At 40.5% G+C, this 19585-nt stretch overlaps 1 protein-coding gene across 3 annotated transcripts in view; it reads left to right on the forward strand.

The window, feature by feature from the left end:
• Window positions 1-1564: 1564 nt before the first annotated feature.
• PDPR (pyruvate dehydrogenase phosphatase regulatory subunit) overlaps window positions 1565-19585 on the forward strand; it is a 48585-nt gene continuing 30564 nt past the window's right edge. The window contains exons 1-9 of one of the 3 annotated variants that reach the window (XM_007477511.2): window positions 1565-1702; window positions 9209-9508; window positions 10722-10855; window positions 14083-14164; window positions 14260-14423; window positions 15723-15844; window positions 16643-16760; window positions 17627-17776; window positions 18712-18904. In XM_007477511.2, the coding sequence (XP_007477573.2) occupies window positions 9282-9508; window positions 10722-10855; window positions 14083-14164; window positions 14260-14423; window positions 15723-15844; window positions 16643-16760; window positions 17627-17776; window positions 18712-18904 (1190 nt within the window). In that variant the 5' untranslated portion in view covers window positions 1565-1702; window positions 9209-9281. Of the gene's footprint in view, window positions 1708-9208; window positions 9509-10721; window positions 10856-14082; window positions 14165-14259; window positions 14424-15722; window positions 15845-16642; window positions 16761-17626; window positions 17777-18674; window positions 18905-19585 lie in introns of those variants that run through there. The other 2 variants (XM_001362387.4, XM_016428031.2) reach the window with 2 other exon arrangements.

Here is a 19585-nt window from a genome sequence, read left to right on the forward strand (position 1 = left end):
AATGCCGCTCCGACCTCAAGGCTGCGGTCGAAATCCTGTTGCAAAAGAATCCGCGGGCCAAGAACTGGGCCAACGTGTTGACCATTGAGCGCCAGTGCAATTGCTGGACGCGGGATGCCTTCTACGTCATGACCGGCGTGCGGGTGCAAGACGATAGTGAACTGTTGCGGAGCGACGAGGTGGTTAAAAGTTTCTCTCTCTGGCGGAGTAACCAAGTTATCGCCCGAAGGCGGAGCCAGTCTTCCCTTAGTCCAGGGCTGAACAGGTGGGGCTCGCCTTCGTCTTCGCCCCCTCTGCCCCCTCTTCCTCCTCCTCCGTCTGCACGCAGCAGCTGGGACCCCTCGCCTCTTACGATTCCGTATGCGCCTGCGCCTGCGCCAAACAGCTGGGGCCCGCCGCCGTTTGCCATTCCGTCTGCGCCTGCGCCAAGCAGCTGGGGCCCCTCGCCTCTTACGACTCCGACTGCGCCTGCGCTAAGCAGCTGGGGCCCCTCGCCTCCTACGACTCCATCTGCGCCTGCGCTAAGCAGCTGGGGCCCCTCGCCTCCTACGACTCCGTCTGCGCCTGCGCTAAGCAGCTGGGGCCCCTCGCCTCGTACGACTCCGTCTGCGCCTGCGCTAAGTAGCTGGGGCCCCTCGCATCGTACGACTCCGTCTGCGCCTGCGGCAAGCAGCTGGGGCCCCTCGCCTCCTACGACTCCATCTGCGCCTGCGCCAAGCAGCTGGGGCCCCTCGCCTCCTACGACTCCGTCTGCGCCTGCGCTAAGCAGCTGGGGCCCCTCGCCTCGTACGACTCCGTCTGCGCCTGCGCTAAGTAGCTGGGGCCCCTCGCCTCGTACGACTCCATCTGCGCCTGCGCTAAGCAGCTGGGGCCCCTCGCCTCCTACGACTCCGTCTGCGCCTGCGCTAAGCAGCTGGGGCCCCTCGCCTCGTACGACTGCGCCTGCGCTAAGCAGCTGGGGCCTCTCGCCTCCTACGACTCCGTCTGCGCCTGCGCTAAGCAGCTGGGGCCCCTCGCCTCCTACGACTCCGTCTGCGCCTGCGCTAAGCAGCTGGGGCCCCTCGCCTCGTACGACTCCGTCTGCGCCTGCGCTAAGCAGCTGGGGCCCATTCCTGCCTGCCATTCCGTCAGTGCCTGTGTCGAGCAGCGGGGGCCCATTGCTGTCTGCGATTCCGTCAGCGCCTGTGCAGAGCAGCGGGGGCCCATTGCTGCCTGCGATTCCGTCTGCGCCAATACTGACTAGTGGTGGTCCTCCTCAGTCTTCGGCTTCTTCAGAGCCAAGGGATACGTGCTAGTTTGAGCCCCAGGATGTAGCACATCTTGGGTGCTGAACTTGTAATGGGATGTTTTAAACATTTTATCAATAAAATTTGCTTTGGTTTGAAAAAAACGTAGTCCGTCCAAATGCTAGTGGCTCGAGCCCAAGGGAAGGGCCGCCTAAAACTTCCGGACGCATGTGGGGCCTCTCCGGAACCCAAACAATACCACGTGGCGGGGCAGGGCGGCGGCGTGACGACACACGTACGGCTCTCGCTGCCCTCCGCCGTACCCTAGCCGAAGGGGCCGTAAAGCGCGGAAGGTCGGGAGCGCGGGCTCCTTGCCCCTTGCCTCGACGTCTCCTCTTGATCCTACCGCACTGCTCCCACCGCAGAAGCTCCGCCACTACCTCCGCCTGTTGCTCAGTCTGTGGCGGGGCCTTGAGGTAAGGTAAGGCTAGTAGCCTTCCTCCCTCCCTCAGGGCTCTTTACTTTCCAGGTCCCACCGGTGCGCCCAACGGCCCCGCCCCGCGCCCTTGGCCTCAGCCGTCCCGCCCCTGCCGCACCCCCCCTCCGCCCACTTCGGCTCTCTTCCAGCCCCAGGGTCCTCCACTCTCAGTCGGCTTCCCACCCAGTTCTTTGTAGATCTACCCGTACTCCTGGTCCTGGGTGTGGGTTCAGTTCTAAGAACTAGGGCCGCTATTGGCTTAGTCCAAAGTTAGGTCACCGAAGTTGTCGGGTCCAGTGTTCGCGTCCATACCGAGGGAGCTGTGGCCGAGACCCACCCTGGGAGAGGGAGGAACCTTTGTCTATAATGCGCCCTGTCCCTGACCGATCTCTCTTGACTTTACGCTCCCTCCTGCCTCCCTTTTTTGTTTTTATGAAACCCTTCCTTCCTAGATTCGGTATTGGCATTATCTTGCAGCACGCATCTCCATGCTCTTTATATTTTGTCTTAAATTCCCCTTTGGGAGTCCCATCCTGGGACCGAAGAAATCCAGTAGCTGCTTCAAGTATTCCTTTAGTTTCTGCTGAGTGTTTTCAGTGGTTCAGGCTTTTGACAAAAAAGTATGATTTTTTATTTTAAGTTCCTTTGCTTTTTCCAGTTTAATTTCAGAGACAAGGACTTTGGAGCTACTGGGAACAGTTTTTTCCAGGATTTCATCAAATCCAACTTCCTCTTCACCAAACTTTGGAAAACTTGTTGAAAAACAATTTTCTAGCCATGAGATTAAAAATCATAGATGTTTCAATGTCTAGTATCTGTTTCTTGACTTTGGAGTCTTTTCAGTTTTCCATTCCCTTTTTCTTCTTTTCAGCTGCTTCTGTGTCAGAGAGATTTCTTCTTTTTCTTTCTTAGCATTGACCTTGACTTCATTTTCATCCTCTCCTCATCCTCTGCCTTAGCTTCCACAGGAGCTACCTTTTGGTAAGTGTCTATAGGTTCCCCTTCAGAGCCTTCCTACCGGGTCTTTGTTTGGAGTTACTATGTTTTCATCACTTTCAGGGACTCTGGTTCTATATCATCCCTCCTACTCTTCTCTTTCATTGTCCTCATTCTTGGCATTTTTTCCATTTTTTGGAATTTGCTCTAGTCTTTTGTGGTGTGACAAGTACTTTGGCTAGTGTTGGACTATCTTCTGCTTTTATAATGAGAAAGCTGCTGCTTTCTCAGCTTAAGGTCAATATATTTTTCTTTGTAGGTGTGTTAGCAGTGTCCTTAATGACTGGTGGTACCTTCTTTCTTATGAGGGCCACAACTTCTCTACTGTTCCCATTGTCCTATTCCTCACCATTTTTCTCCCCTTTGGAGGATGAGCCATTTTCTTTGACTCACCTTGATTTTTAGTAACTTTGCCAAGTCTTACCTTGGTTGGGTTAGAACTTAGGTCAGAGAGGGCTGATCTTTCAATGGGAGCCCAAATGAAGGGTACTTGTGACATTTGTCCACTGGCACCCTTTTCTTCACATAAATGATTATAGCCTCTTATTCTTGAATAATTTTATGCCATTCCTTGACTACTTTCATCCTGGGTTACCTTCTTTTCTTTCTGTTTTTTTTTAAAGATTTCTTGTTTCCTTTGTTCCTTTTTCTCCTGCTTGTCACCATATTCTAAGACTCAGTTCTTAATTTTTTTAATAGTACCTTCCTTAATCTCTCTTGAACTTCACAGAGTGTTCTTGATGATGATTCTTACATCTACAACACCATTATCCTTACATCTAAGCTCTAGTCATGTGCCTGTGGAGTATTTCCATGTTAGATCTCTAATCACCTTAAAACTTAAGAGTCTAGTAAAGTACTCAACTCTTCTACCTCCTAAACTGACACTTCCTCAGCTTACATAGTTCTCTTCCTAGTTCCAAGTCTGAGATATTTGAACAAATTTTCGATTCTTTTCCCCTTCTTTCTTTTTTTATAAAGATTTTATTAAAGATACTTATTTACATTTTAAAATACATATTAAAGATAACTATTACATGTAACAAATTTCCATATAAATTTTCCAAAGTTATATGATCCAATTTATCTCCCTCTCTTTCCTCTCTCATCTCTGAGCAATTCAGTATGGGTTATATATGTATTATCATGTAAAACTTTTTCATTGTGTTCAAACCAAAACCCCAAAATAAAAATCCAAATAAACTTAAGTGAAAAATCACATGCTTTAATCTGCATTCTTACTCCAATAGTTCTTTCTCTGGAAATAGATAGTATTCTTTGTCATAAATTCCTGGAATGTTGCATTGCTGAGAGTAAATATTTCACAGTTGATTGTTCCACAGTATTGCCGTTACTGTGTACAGTATTCTGGTTCTGCTGATTTCATTCCACATCAGTTCATGTAGGTCTTCCCAGCTCTTTCTGAAATCATCCTGTTCATTATTCCTTACAGCACAATATTCTATCACCCATCACCATCATATACCACAATCATAATTGATGGACATCCCTTCAATTTCCACTTCTTTGCCATCACAAAGAGAGCAACTATAAATATTTTTGTACAATTAGGTCCTTTTCCCGCCACCCCTTTGTCAAAAAATCTCTTTGGGATACAGATATTGTAGGTGATATTACTGGGGCCTGTCACCACCTGCCATTCCGTCTGCGCCTGCACTAAGCAGCTGGATCAAAGGAATGCATTGTTTTATAATCTCTAGGACATAGTTCCAAATGGTCCTCCAGAATCATTGGATTAGTTCACAATTCCAACAGCAATGCATTGGTGTCCCAATTTTGCCACATCCCCTCCTACATTTATCACTTTTCATATCAGCCAACCTAAGCGTGAGATGGTACCTCAGAGTTTTAATTTGCATTTCTCTAATCAAAGGTGATTTAATAGGAATACAGACAAAAGCATATAATTTTTCCCTTGTTTATATGGGTATGGTTTGGGGGTTTTGGTTTTATAAGATTATTCACTTACATAAATGAACAATTTGGAAGTGTTTTGCATGATAATATATGAATTGCTTGCTTGCTCTGGAGGAAGGGAGACAATTTGCATCATAGCTTTGAATTCTTTATCTGAAAACTCAAGTTAATATCCTTTGACCATTTGTCAATGGGAGAATGACTTGTATTCTTATAAATTTGACTTCGTTCTCTATATATTTGAGAATTTATCAGAAAAATTTGTTAAAAAAGTTTGTTCCTACTTGTTTCTCTTCTAATCTTAGTTATATTGGTTTTGTTTGTACAAAACCTTTTTAATTTAACATAGTCAAAATTATTCATTTTATGTCTTATAATCTTTTGTTTCTTAATGACAGGTGTGTTCCTGAAGACTCTTCACAATCAGTTTTTATCATTTTCACTCTTTTGTTGTTGTTGTGTTGTTTTCAGTTTTGTCTGACTCTGTGTGAACCCATTTGGGGTTTTCTTGGCAGAGATACTGGAGTGATTTGCCATCTTCTCCAGCTCATTTATAGATGAGGAAACTATAGCAAGCAGGGTTAAATGACTTGCTTGGGGTCACACAGCTAGTAGGAGCCTAGGGCCATATTTGAACTTGGGAAGATAAGTCTTCCTGATTTCAGACCCAGAGCTTTATCCACTGTGCCCCCTAGCTGCCCTATTCCCCTATTCATTCTGACTACCCTTATCAAACCCTCATCACCTTATGGCCTGCTAGCTGGTCCTTCTGCAGTCTATTTCTGTGCCCTTAAAATAATTGTTTTCATCAAGTGATAACTCTGTGAAACTGTTAGTGGTTACTCATTACTTGCTTCAGCAAGCCCAGATTTCTCTGTCTAGCATTTGTAGGTCATATCTCTATAGATAGAATGGACCTCACCCTATCACTTTGCAGATGAGCAGACTAAGACACAAAGAGGACCAGTAACTCCCCCAAAGGTCATATAGGTAGAATCAGAGCCAGGATTCAGATCCAAGTCCTCTGACTTCATTACATTATGTTGCATCTGATTTGAGGCCCTAGTACTGCTCTAGTCAAGTCATATCAAGATGTTATTAAATGCCTTTTATGTGCTATAGTGTACTGTGCCCCGGGAATACTTTATTCAGCCTTATCTACCACTGCTGGATGTTACCACATCTCTTCTTTTGAGGGAGGTTTCTTGGGGAAGTGGAGCCAAAATGACCAAGTAAAACAACTTAAAAATAACATCTCAACAAATTCTGGAACAGCAGAATCAACAGAAGGATAGGGAAAACAATTTTCCTGCCGAAGAAAACCTAGAAATTTTGATAGAAAAGGTATGTCTCATTGGGGTGAGAGTAGAGCATGGTCAAGCCAGACAAGCCAGCATAGGGCATGAGGATAACCGAGGCAGTGACTTTTTTTTTTAACCCTTAGCTTCCATCTTGGAATCAATACTGTGTATTGGTTCCAAGGCAGAAGAGTGGTAAGGGCTAGGCAATGGGGGTCAAGTAACTTGCCCAGGGTCATACAGCTGGGAAGTGTCTGAGGCCTAGGACCCCTGTCTCTAGGCCTGGCTCTCAATCCACTGAGCTAGACAGTCCCCCCCAGCCACCCAGCTGCCCCCTCCCCCCCTTCTTGAGCTCTTAGCCCACAAACAGTAAGGGGAATCTGACAACTGGTCAGAAGGAAATTACTGGGGACACTTTGTTGGCACTTGGTGTAGAACTATTACACTGCCCATTTGGGGATCTGGGTCAAATGCCCTGGTTGCAGCCCCATTATGAGGAGTAATACAAGCATACTAGAACTCCCGGATCCTAGTCACAGTTCTAGGGTAGAAAAGAGTGCTTATGGTTAATCATGGACCAGAGCATAGGCCAGGAAAACAGTAATCACACCTCTCCTTAGATCATACCACCTTAGAAGAACTGAAAACTTATAGACCATCAGAATTAACTCTGAAAACAGCAGCACTAAAAACCTGAAGCTTGGGACATTACTCTCTCTACTCCAGGAATAGAGCTCAGCTTTAACACAAAATTAAAAGTCAAGAAACGGATTGTAAAAATGAGCAACCCGCCCCCCCCCCCAAAAAAAAAAAAAACATCCCAACAAACCCTGATCATAGAAAACTCCCATGGGATCAGGTAAGATCAACACACAAATTCAGAAGAAAATAAGTTTCGATGACTTCATGCAAACTTTCAAAGAAAAATGTGAATCTTAGTCTCCCCCCACCCCCATGAATTCCTGGAAGTATTTCAAAAATTAAATAAGGGAAGTAAAGGGAAAATTGGGGGAAAGAAATGAAAGCAATGCAAGAGAATCATGAAAAAAGCCAACAGCTTGTTAAAAGAAGCATAAAAAATGGAATACAATATACAAAAACTCACTGAAGAAAACAACTTTTTAAAAAGTAGAATTGACCAGATAGGAAAAGAGGTATAAAAACTCACCAAATAAAAAAAATTTCTTTAAAGTTTGAATTGGGCAAGTGGAAGCTGATGTCTATGAGACATCAAGAAACAGAACAAATTGAAAAAAAAATAAAAAGTGTGAAATATCTCATTGGAAAAATAACTGGCCTAGAAAACAGATCAAGGAGAGATAATTTAAGAATTATTGGACTTCTTAAAGGCCATCATCAGAAAAACAAAATCTAGACATCTTATTTCAAGAAATTATTAAGGAAAACTGCCCTGATATTGTAGAATTGGAAAGTAAAAGGGGAAATTGAAATGTTCACTGGAAAGAGATCTCAAAATGACAACTTTTGTGAATGTTATAGCTAAATTCCAGAGGTCCCAGGTCAAGGAGAAAATATTGTAGAAGGAAACAATTTAAATATCCACATATTATGGAGCTACAATAGGGATTTAGAAACTTCTAAATTAAAATTTTAGGGGGCTTGGAATATGGTGTTCTGGAAGGCAAAGTAGCTAGGCTTACAACTAAGAATTGTCTCATAATTGTGGTGGTGGTGGTGGTGGTGGTGAGAATTGGATATTTAATGAAATAAGAGGATTCAAGTATTCCTCATGAAAGGACCACAGCTAAACAGAAAATTTGTTTTTCAAATACAAGTCTAAAGAGAAAGTAAAAGGGAAAGAAATCATAAGGGATTCAGTAAGGTTTAACTATATTCATACATGGGAAATTCTTACTTTGCAAGTAAGAAAACTTTATTAAAACAAAACATTTTAAAAAGTGGCAAACAGAGACAACAAACTGTAGCTAGGGCTCTCCCCTCTCCTGATGCTATGAGACCAAACCCATAAGAATTCAGATAACCTCCATCCAGTTCCTCCCTAGAATAGCAATTTCTGCAGCTGACTTTAGCTGGGCAAGAGCAGCTATTTAAGCTTGCTCCACTGAAAGTGGTTCCCTCTGATATTTGTGACACTTGGTTATAATGCTTGGGTAGTGAGGAAGAGTATGCATAGACAGAAGGTAAGAGTATGAGCTGACTAGGATGTTAAAAAAAAAACAACCAAAAAGTGAGAAAGGGGAATGCACTGGGAGAAGAGGGGCCTGAGAGGTAGAATGAGGTAAATTATCTTATGTAAAAGGCACAAAAGAGCTTTTACAGAGGTAAATTTCTATTATTCACATGTATTATGCAGTGGTATAGTGACTAGAATGCCAGGACTGGAGTCAGGCCTGAATTCTTCCTGAATTAAAATATGGCCTCAAATACTTTGTTGAAACTTCACCTCATTTGCCTGTTTCCTCATATGTAAAATAAGCTGGAGAAGGAAATGGCAAACCCTTCCAGTATCTATGCCAAGAAAACCCCAAATGAGGTTGTGGACATGACTGAAACTGCTGAACACGTGCTTATTCCTGCTCTGCCTTAAAATGGTAGGAAGAGATCTTGAAGGCCATTCTGTCTCTGTGTGGGGGGGCATCCCCACCCTACTTAACAGATGAGGACAGAGAGGCTAAGAGACTTGCCTAAGGTCACATAGCTTCAGAAGGGTCAAAGACACCTTACCCAGCTCTTCTCGACACCAAGTCTAGCAAGAAGCATTTTTGAAGTGCCTGCAAATTTTTGGAATGTCCAAATTCCATTTTTTGTTTGGTGTTCAGTTTAAGTGCCGTCTCCTTTATGAAGCCTCTCAGAGCCTTCTAGCCCACATTCATCTGTTCCTTCTTTGTTCTTTTCTTGATGTCACGTATCTTAAAAATATCTTTAAATATCTTTTAAAATATCTTTAAAAACTTATGACATTTCATAGCCTGTCATGCATATCTTTATGGCTCCATAGATGTAAACTTTATCAGCTTAAAGCATATAAGACATATCTTCCCTGGAGGGCCATGCCTCATGATGATAACGGCTCACTTTTATGTAGTACTTGAAGGTTTGCAAAATACCTTCTTCCCTGTAACCTGGGGGGTAGAAAGCATGTGAGTATATTTCCATTTTAAGGGTGAGGAAATTCCTACATCTAACAAAATGTTAGGTATATAAGAGGTACTTTATTACAAATGTTTCTTATTAAACCTCCACATAGGGCTGAATTAAATTAAGTATTGACCAGTTTTTCTCTTTTGTAGATTGATTTTGTATGGCCTGCTTCCACTTGAGTGAATGAAGATCATATTTCTAGAAAGTTAACAGACAGAAGCTATGATGTTTTTCCGGTTGCTATCTGATATTCGATGGCAGAGAGCCAGTCAGAAATGGGGGAACAGGTCCCAGGCAAGGCGCAACACTTCTGCTGCTACAGAATCTTCTGTCTCACTCCCCACCCATGCCCAGGTAGTCATCTGTGGTGGTGGAATTATGGGCACATCTGTAGCCTATCATCTTTCCAAATTGGGCTGGAAGGATATTCTCCTGTTGGAACAGGGCAGGTAAGAATACTATACAACACTTGATGGCCAGCCTGCCCTGAGTGGCTGGTATTTCCCTAGTTCCTCAGGACTTTGTGTTGGCAAAGGGGTTTTTTTGTACTGGTAACTGTGCTGTTGCTCTGATATTCATTTAGATACCACTAGGGTTTACCATTATTTAATGATTTATGTCCTTTTCTGATTTTTGAAGAGAGAACAAAGCCTATCAGACACATGACACAAGTACCTAGAAAATGTGTTTTCTCTTAAATTTGTAACTTTTTCTACTGCTCATAAAAATGAATTTGCAAGTATCTAGGGTTCAGCAGAGATCTTGCAAATGAATTATCTTTTAAAAAACCAACTAAGGAATATTATTGTGTGGAAAGGAATAAAGAAATGGAGGAATTCCATGTGAACTGGAAAGACCTCCAGGAAGTGATGCAGAGCGAAAGGAGCAGAACCAGGAGAACATTGTACACAGAGACTGATACACTGTGGTACAATCAAATGTAACTGACTTCTACTAGCAGCAATGCAATGATCCAGGACAATCCAGAGGAACTTGTGAGAAAGATGCTATCCATATCCAGAGAAAGAACTGTGGAACCAGCAGTGCATTAGAAAAATATATGATGGGGGTGGTGGCTCAGTGGATTGAGAGCCAGGCCTAGAGACGGGAGGTCCTAGGTTCAAATATGGCCTTAGACACTTCCCGGCTGTGTGACCCTGGGCAAGTCACTTGACCCCCATTGCCTAGCCCTTACCACACTCTTGCAATACACAGTATTGACTCCAAGATGGAAGGTAAGGGTTTGAAGAAGAAAAAATATGATGGACCATGTAGTGCAATAGGGATGTGATTGGGGTTTTGATGTTAAAAGATCGCTCTACTGCAAATATGAATAACATGGAAATGGGTTTTGAACAATGATGCATGTATAACCCAGTGGAACTGCTTGTTGGCTTTGGGAGGGGGGGGAGGAGAAAGTAGGGGTGGGGATCATTAATCATGTAACCATGGAAAAATACTCTAAATTAAAAAAAAAAAGCATTTTAACAAAATCAACTAAAATTAAGGGAGTATAGGGGTAGGAAAACAAAGAACTCTGCCTTATGTTTCCCTTCTGTTACCAAAGTCCTTTGTTCTTTGGAACCAGGTTAATATCCTTTCTTTACAATCTTTCTTGTTCATGTTAGATATGCAAATTCCTGTTTGTGATTTGTCTTACAGGTTGGCTGCTGGCTCCACCAGATTTTGTGCTGGCATTGTTAGCTCAGCTAGGCACCTGAGCCTAGAACAAAAGATGGCTGATTATTCGAACAAACTCTATCAACAGTTAGAACAAGAGACAGGGATTCAGACAGGTAAGACAGTAACATCCTTTGGTTTGAATGTTATTCAAGCTTCACTACTTTGTATTCATTATGTCTTTTTTAGATCTTTACTTTCTGCCTTAGTTTCAATTCTAAAACAGAAGAATGGCATGGGCTAGGCAATCAGGGTTAAATGACTTGCTCAGGGTCACATGGCTAGGAAATATCAGAGGCCAGATTTAAACCCAGGTTGTCCTGACTCCAGGCCTGACACTCTTTCTACTGTGCTATTTGTCTGCCTCTATTCATTCTGTCTTGACCAAACTTTGCACAGACAAGTTGTACTGGACCAGAAAATTTAAAAAGTTCTGGGTTATTTCTATCTATCTATCCTTTAATGTGTCAGATAGGATTTGAAATTTCCATGTTTCAGAGAGAATTAGGGAGAAGGAAGAGCATGTGCTGCCCTTTGGGTACTTGGTATCTATAGGACACTCAGTTAAGAGTTATTTTCTTACTTCTGATGAATTTGTTTAGCTTAAACAAATATTTTACTAACATGGTGTGTACTATTGGTTATTGGGAGGATATGGTAGGATTGTATGGATTGGCATAAATAAACTATTACAGCTGGATTATTCCAGTAATAAAGTAAGGCCTGAGTTCAAATGTGACCTCAGACACTTAACCAAGCCTTGTGACTTTGGGAAAATATTTCATTTATATTTGCTCCAGTTTCTTCAACTGTAAGATGGTGATACTAACAGTACCTACATTCTGGGGTTGTTGTGAAGATGTTGAGATAATATTTGTAAAGAGCACTGAGCACAGTGCCTGGCATATAGTAGAGATGCTACAAATGCTTGTTTCTTTCCTTGATAGCATGAATAATCAATAGGTCAATCTTGTTGTATTGAGCTTTTATAGTATGTATTTCTTAGGTTTAGGAGATAGGCTTTCACTCTAAATTTAAGACTTTTAAACTTAATAAGTTGCCATTTAATGAATTTTTTAAAATCTAGGTTGATGATCTGATAAAACTTCTTGCACTCTACAGATTAGCAGCTGTCCTACAGCTTTGAGAGTTAGAGACATGTCTAGGGGTGTGGAGAGGTTCAAGGAATGAATGAGTGAGTGAATGAATGATAAAAACATTAATTAAGCACTTTGTGACAGGCATTGTGCCAAAGGATACAAATAGAGAAAAGCAAGATAGCATGTGCTCTCAAGCCTTTACTCTGATAAGGAGAGACAAGTCATGTAAGAAGTTTTAGCTGCAAATTGGGTAGCAAGTTCCCATGTGTCTTTTGGGCAAACAAAATCTGAGCTCATTTGTATCTGGGGCCAAAACTTGAACTTGAGACTTTTTGGTTCAAAGGCTGACTTTTTATCAGTTCTACTTCATTGCCTTTCAGTGGAGTTCTACTGTATGGAATAGTTGCAAGTAATTTAATCTTTTTGAATGGGCAAAATTGGACTGCTGAGTCCTTTGCTTTTTAATACTGAGATCTGTATCATCTACTTTCAGATTGCCCTTTTACATTAACTATCTAGTTCAGTACTTTGCCTCTATTTTTAATTTGTTTGCCAGGCCCTACAATTCCAGTTCTCTCAAGTGATAGGCAGCAGTGTGCTAGAGCTGGCTAATACCAGCTTTAGAGAACTGGTTGTTGGCATTTACACCTCATAAATTGATAGATGATACAAATTGGGGCTTGCCTAGACTTAAGAAAGTTATGGAGAAAGGTTATTAGTAAAGCAGATAAAATTTCTCATGTTGTGTGTAGAGGCTTTTTTGTTTTTAGAGAAGTAAAAGGTTTTTAATGGTTTCTGCTTAGAGGGGATTCCATGATTTTATTTAGAGGGAGGCTGTGAAGATGTCTATGGCATTTCTTTATTTGAAAATTTTTTATCTTTATTTTATTCCAATACCAAATTTACACATAAGTTTTCCAAAGTTATACGAGTCATGTCTCCCCTCTTCCCTTCCCTCTCCCAAAGCTGACAAGCAATTCCACTGGGTATACATGTATTATCTCTCAAAACAAATTTCCATATAATTAAATTTTGAAAGAGAATAATCTTATTCAACCAAAACCCAAAATCATATACCCCACCAAAAAAGTGATAAATCATATGTTTTCATTTGCGTTTCCATTCCAACAGTTTTTTTCTCTAGAGGTAGATAGCATCCTGGATTATTGTATTGCTGTTAGTAGCAAAGTCTATCACATTTGATCATCCCAAAATATTTCAGTTAGTGTGTGTAGTGTTCTCCTAGTTCTGCTTATTTCCCTCTGCATCAGTTCATGTAGGTATTTCTATTTCTTTCTGAAATCATTCTATTCATCATTTCTTATAACACAATGGTATTCCATCACCCTCATATACCACAATTTGTTCAGTCATTCCCCAATTGAGGGATATCCTTTAGTTCCCAATTCTTTGCCACCACAAAAAGTGCAGCTATAAATATTTTTGCACAAATAAGTCCTTTCCCATTTTTAAAAAATCTCTTTGGGATATAGACCTAATAGTGGTATTGCTGGCTCAAAAGGTATGCATTCTTTTAAAGCCCTTTGGGCATAATTCCAGATTGCTTTCTGGAATGGTTGAATCAATTCACAAATCCATTAGCAATTAGTGTCCCAATTTTGCCACATCCCCTCCAATATTTATTATTTTCCTTAACTGTCATATTAACCAGTCTGCTAGGTGAGAGGTGGTACCTCAGAGTTGTTTTAATTTGCATTTCTCTAATCAAGAGGGATTTAGAACATTTTTTCATATGAGTATTGATAGCTTTGCTTTCTTCATCTGAAAACTGCCTATTCATATATCCTTTGACCATTTATCAGTTGGGGAACGACTTGGTTTCTTATTAATTTGACTTAGTTCTTTATATATTTGAGAAATTAGACCTTTATCAGAGAAATTTCTTATGAAATTTTTTCCCAATTTGTTGCTTCCCTTCTAATCTTGGTTGCATTAATTTTGTTTGTACAACTATTCATTTTACATCTTATAATATTTGCTATCTCCTGTTTGATCATAAATTTTTCTCTTTGGTATTAGTTAGAGGGAGACTATCTATGAAGATGTGGTGCTTACCTTTGGTTGGCTAAGTTCATTGTAATTGTATTTCATTTTTTTTAAAGTTAGGCTTAATTTTTTTCTATGGGAAGTGATATTTGCCTGCATATTGGAAGGATTCCATTAATTCTTCCAGTAAAGTCTTTTAGAAAACTTTCTCAAGTCTGACTTGGTTTTTTATTCAGGTTACATAAGGACAGGCTCCATCTTGCTGGCCCAAACTCAGGATCGACTGATCTCCTTGAAGCGTCTCAACTCAAGACTGAAGTATGTATAAAGCTGAGAGAAATATCTCTGCCTGTTGTGTACTATTTTCTGCTTTGGTACTGCTAAACTGTCTGCCTTTCTGTTCTCTGTGACAGTGTCTTGGGCATCCCATCTGAGATCATCTCCCTAAAGAGAGTATCTGAGCTTTACCCACTAATTAGCATCCATGATCTGGTGGGGGCTATGCATGTTCCTGAGGATGCAATTGTGTCATCGGCTGATGTGACTCTTGCATTGGCAAGTGCTGCCTCTCAAAATGGTGAGTGACTTGTTGGTTTGTTGATGGAGTGTAAAAAAAAATACAGATTGGGAAAGTACAGTGCTTTCTGAAGATGTCTGTAGCAATAGAGGTTATTGTGCCTTTAAAAAAAACCTATAATGAAACAACCTTGATTTTGGAAAGATTGTTTTCATTTGGAATAGGTACCATTTTAAACACCTACATATTCCTTAGCAATAATGCAAACTTTTGTGTTTATGTCTCATTTTCCCCTTATGGTTCCAGAGAATTGCTTTCTGCATGTACTCAAGTACTATAGACTTAGAGGGAGTTTCTCAAAGATCCAAGATTATAGTGAATAAACACTGTACATTTAATCCACAGGTTTAAAAAACTGTAGTGAGTATACATACCAAGAATTGATGGGATCTTGAGAAAAATAGGTTGGGTCTTGAGTCTCCCTGACTGATTCCTTTGGTTCTTATACTTATAACTTTTTTTTTTAAACCCTTACCTTCCGTTTTGGAGTCAATACTGTGCATTGGCTCCAAGGCAGAAGAGTGGTAAGGGCTAGGCAATGGGGGTCAAGTGACTTGCCCAGGGTCACATAGCTGGGAATACTTATAACTCTTGACATCATATTTGGATACTGTAGTAATTTCTCAAAATTACCTGTCATTTTCAACAATAAGAAGAGTCCTTCTACATTTTGTCAGTTAAGTGTATTTGTCACATATTTAACAGGTAGAGTGTCACATTGATACCATTTTTGAAAATTAAAGGCAAAGGTTTTGTGCATTTTAAAATGGCTCTGAACCCTGGGAGACTACATCTCCCAGGACCCAACTTTCTCAGACACATCCCACTTCCTTTGTGTCTGAGAAGATTATAAAAAGAAGGGAGAAGCATGAATTTTGGGGCCTTTTCTAGAGAAGAGCCTTGCCCCAGGTAAGAGCCTTTGGTCCCTGAATATCTATGGGGGATCTAATTTTCTTTAACTTTCCAGACATTTATTTTCAGAGCAAAAATAAACCTATCTAAAGATCCATGAAGTCTGGCTCAATTTTTATTTAAATCCCTAGCATAATGATAGGCTAGAAGGAAAAGCCTGGTCAATTTCATTATCAGGGGCTACCTTCCCTACCCTTTTCCTTCCATTTTCCCATCCACATAGTTTCATTCCTAATTTTGTAGATTGAGTATCTGACCTACTCTTTTAGATGTCTCCCTTAAAAAGAGAATGTAATTTGAAACTACTTGGGACATAGACTCAAGCTGTTTTTAATATTCCCAAACTTAAAAATGATATTTTTACTTACTCCCTTTACCTTGGCATAGGTGTTCAGATCCATGACCGGACAAATGTTATGCATGTGATGGTCAAAAAGGGTCGTGTGACTGGAGTAGAAACGGATAAAGGATCAATCGAATGCCAATATTTTGTCAACTGTGCTGGTCAGGTTGGAAACAATATTATGTTTTTATTTTGTCTTATTTAGCCTCGTTGTTGAGTTTGAGTATCCAGAATTCCAGATACTTAATCCTATAGAGAAGTTGGTTTCATGATTATGTGACTAAGTAATTACAAGAAAACTGAATGATCCTCTTTTTTTATCAAAGAAATACTTAGAACTAAAATTAGAAATCCATCCTTTGTGTCTAAAAGAATGGCACTTCTTGACCTGGCCTTCTTTCATACTTGATGATGTGAGGTCATCATCATAAAAAACATTAGCATATAGCTAGTCACATGTGAAGTTTTGGTTGTAGCACTTTTTTTCAGCAGCTTCACAATTAAGTTGCTGACTTTATTATGTCAGGGGCATGGAATTCATTTTGTTTTTTCTAAGGAAAATTTTTTTCCTTTATCACTGTTCAATAATCTTAAGGTGAGCTGGGAAATTCATTTTATAGTGTGAAGTTCATTAAACAACTGCCATTTTGAGATCTGTAGGTGAGATGATGCCTTGTTTTGTTATTAAGAAGATTCCTTATTTTCCTAGTAAGAAGTCATTTTTGCCCCCAATAGATAAAGCACTCTCTATGCACAGAAATACATTTTTATCTGTTTTTGTTCCAAAATTGAACTCATCTCTTGAATGTGAACAATACAGAGACATTTCCTGTATGGACTAATGCAGGCTGAAACTGGCTTCCTATATCTGACATTTGTAGTAGTAGCACAAGTCACTTGACTTAATGTGCTCATTTGTATTTTTTTCCCCTTCACACCCACAAATAAATCTGTCCATTTGTAGTGGGCTTACGAGCTTGGTCTGTCCAACGAAGAGCCGGTTAATATCCCGTTACATGCCTGTGAACACTTCTACCTTCTGACTCGTCCCCTGGAGATCCCACTGCAGAGCAGCACACCAAGTGAGGACTTGTTTTTTTTAAAATAAATCTTGCTCATTTATAATATTCTTTCTTCTGAAAGGGAAATCTTTATCCTGAGGACAGAATTTATTTACTCCAAGGAGGTTTTCCTTTTCTAGGGAATACTGTAGGGATTTCTTTAACATCAGTGTTTATTAAAGAATAGCCAAACATTACTCCATCTAAACCACTGTTCTCTTATAAGTAAATTCTTCTTCTAAACTGTCTTCCCGTGCCACCTGAGAACCTTGGTTAGGAAAGAACACTGATTTTTGCCATGGTGGTCTGATCCATAAGAGATAATTCAGACAAAATAAGAAAAAAAAAGGTGTCCTTCTGGTTCTCTGAGTGAAAATGAACAAGCCTTCTGTCAGAAGGAGGATGTTGACATTATCTTATGGGCCTTCATCTCCAAAGAGGGTCCATAGCCCAGTCTATTCCCCTGAATTTCAGTTGATACAATGGCAGTTACGTCCTTGAGCTATAAGCACTAATAAAGGCTTGGGTGGTAATTGAATTAAGAGTGTAGGGGGTTAGGAGTAACAAGAGAAACTTTCTCCACTGGCTTTGGAAATGAAGTTGACTTGGAGGTGACTGATTACCTTCTACCCATCCCCTCAAACCCATCCCTAAGTAGATATTGAAAATATGTTAAAGTGAGAAATGGCAGATCACTCCTGCGTCCCTAATAGATCTGACCTGGGGACTTTGGCCACTTCATTAATGAATGAAATTTATTTTGTTGGTTCCCAAGTCCTGCTTTGTTAATTTTCCATTTTTTGTCCATTTAGAAAAATTGTTTTAACTGAAAATGGAGCTTCTGTTCTCCTTCTTCCCATTGCTTTGTTGCCATCTCTTTTCTGTAGCTGTCATGGATGCAGATGGAAGGATCTACATTCGGAACTGGCAAGGTGGTATCCTCTCTGGGGGCTTTGAGAAGAATCCTAAGCCCATCTTTACTGAGGGCAAGAACCAGCTAGAAGTTCAGAATCTACATGAAGACTGGGATCACTTTGGTACGTGAACCAAGCTGTGACGCTATATTGTTGTACACTTGTGCCTCAGCTATCATGTTGTCAAATCTCACCCCTCTAAATTTGGACAGGAGTTATTACCCTTTTTACAAATGAACCAAGTGAGGCTTAAAGAGATTATGAGCTGTCCAAAGACATAAATTAATGACAACTAAACTAGGATGGAGGCTGCCCCACTCTTCTTTTTTCTTAACATTTGCTTTTGAGACAAACAAGCTGCCACTCAACAAATCCAGAGTTTTTCACTTACTAGCACAATCAAAAGACTCCCATAAAGTGATCTTTCATCTTAGGAGGGCTTTTCTGACTTTGGTGGTGACCGAATCACATAATATGTTCTCATGATTTCTCTTCCTGTTCTTTTTACATTATATTACTTGAAGGGGAGGAAGACCTATCAGAATGACTACATAGAATTCAGGATATCACTGGAAAGCAGAATTGTTTTTGGATTGTTGGTCTTTCTGTTTATTTTTTAAATTGAGGGAAATGTTGACCTCTGCTCATAGACGCCTTAGGAATTCATTGCCCCTCATTATGTGAGATCCCTCTGAACACTCTTCAAAAACTTTTCTGTGATCCCATCTCTTCTCAAGTTTTTCATTATGTAATTAGGGTAATTGGCAGCCTCTTTGCTCTGTAGAATTTTAAAAAGATACCCTGTTATTTTTTGTGTAGTTACTATACCTCTTTGCAGAAATTTTCAACTATCCTTCCAAATCATTTTATTTCAAATAAATCTCACAGGTGCTTTTCTGTTTTTGTTTTTATTTTTAATTGTAAGGTTGTCTTTTTAAAGGTTTGTCTTTTTTAAATAGGTTCTTTGGAAGAAGAAGAGAATGAAAATATGGGGGATTAAAAGTCTTTGCTTTCTTTGCAGGTGAGGATTATATTTTTTGTATTTTTTTTCTGCTCAGAGCCTCTGCTGAGCTCCCTGCTGCGCAGGATGCCAGCCTTGGAAGCTCTAGAGATTCTGAAGTTGGTGAACTGCCCTGAGTCCTTTACGCCAGACATGAGGTGCATCATGGGGGAGTCTCCGACTGTGCAGGGTTACTTTGTACTAGCTGGAATGAACTCTGCTGGAGCTTCGTTTGCTGGAGGAGCAGGGAAGTAAGTAACTCCAGTACAATTGTAGGGTCCACTATGGTTATGCTTCTGTTTGCTCTTTTATCCCCTTGTTGAATCACTTGGAATACTGGGGGTGAGGGCCCTTTAAAGTTATGGGACTATAAGTATACCAGAACTTAGGCATTCAGGTTAATATTGTCCCTTTCAAAAGAGTCACCTTAGGAGACTATTCATGTATTCCCCCCCCCCAAAAAAAACCCTTACTTTCTGTCTTAGAACTAATACTAAGCATTAGTTTCAAGGCAGAAGAGTCATAAAAGCTAAGCCATTGGGGTTAAGTGACTTACCCAGGGTCATACAGCTAGGGAGTGTTTGAGGTCAGATTTGAACCTAGGACCTCTCATCTCCAGTGGCTGTTTTTTCCTTCTATCTACTTTATTCTAAGAAAACCAAAAATATTTCAGGAACTCTTCTCTGAGAATTAACTTGCATTAAAGGATAGTGATTTAGAACCAAGTCTGAGTATTCTAGTCAAGGTCAAAAATAGATTTTTGTCTTGATAAGGTAATGATGCTAGTTTTCTCGTGTGGCTCATAAGTTGTTTCTAAAGATATTTCCAAACATAGTTTGAATTGGATGATAGTGTAATTACAAAGTGCCTATTTTACGGGCTGGTGCCCATTTTGATATGCAAATTATGGTTGTTTTTATTACTTTTTAGTC

Source organism: Monodelphis domestica, chromosome 1, assembly GCF_027887165.1.
Source record: "Monodelphis domestica isolate mMonDom1 chromosome 1, mMonDom1.pri, whole genome shotgun sequence".
Taxonomy (NCBI): domain Eukaryota; kingdom Metazoa; phylum Chordata; class Mammalia; order Didelphimorphia; family Didelphidae; genus Monodelphis; species Monodelphis domestica.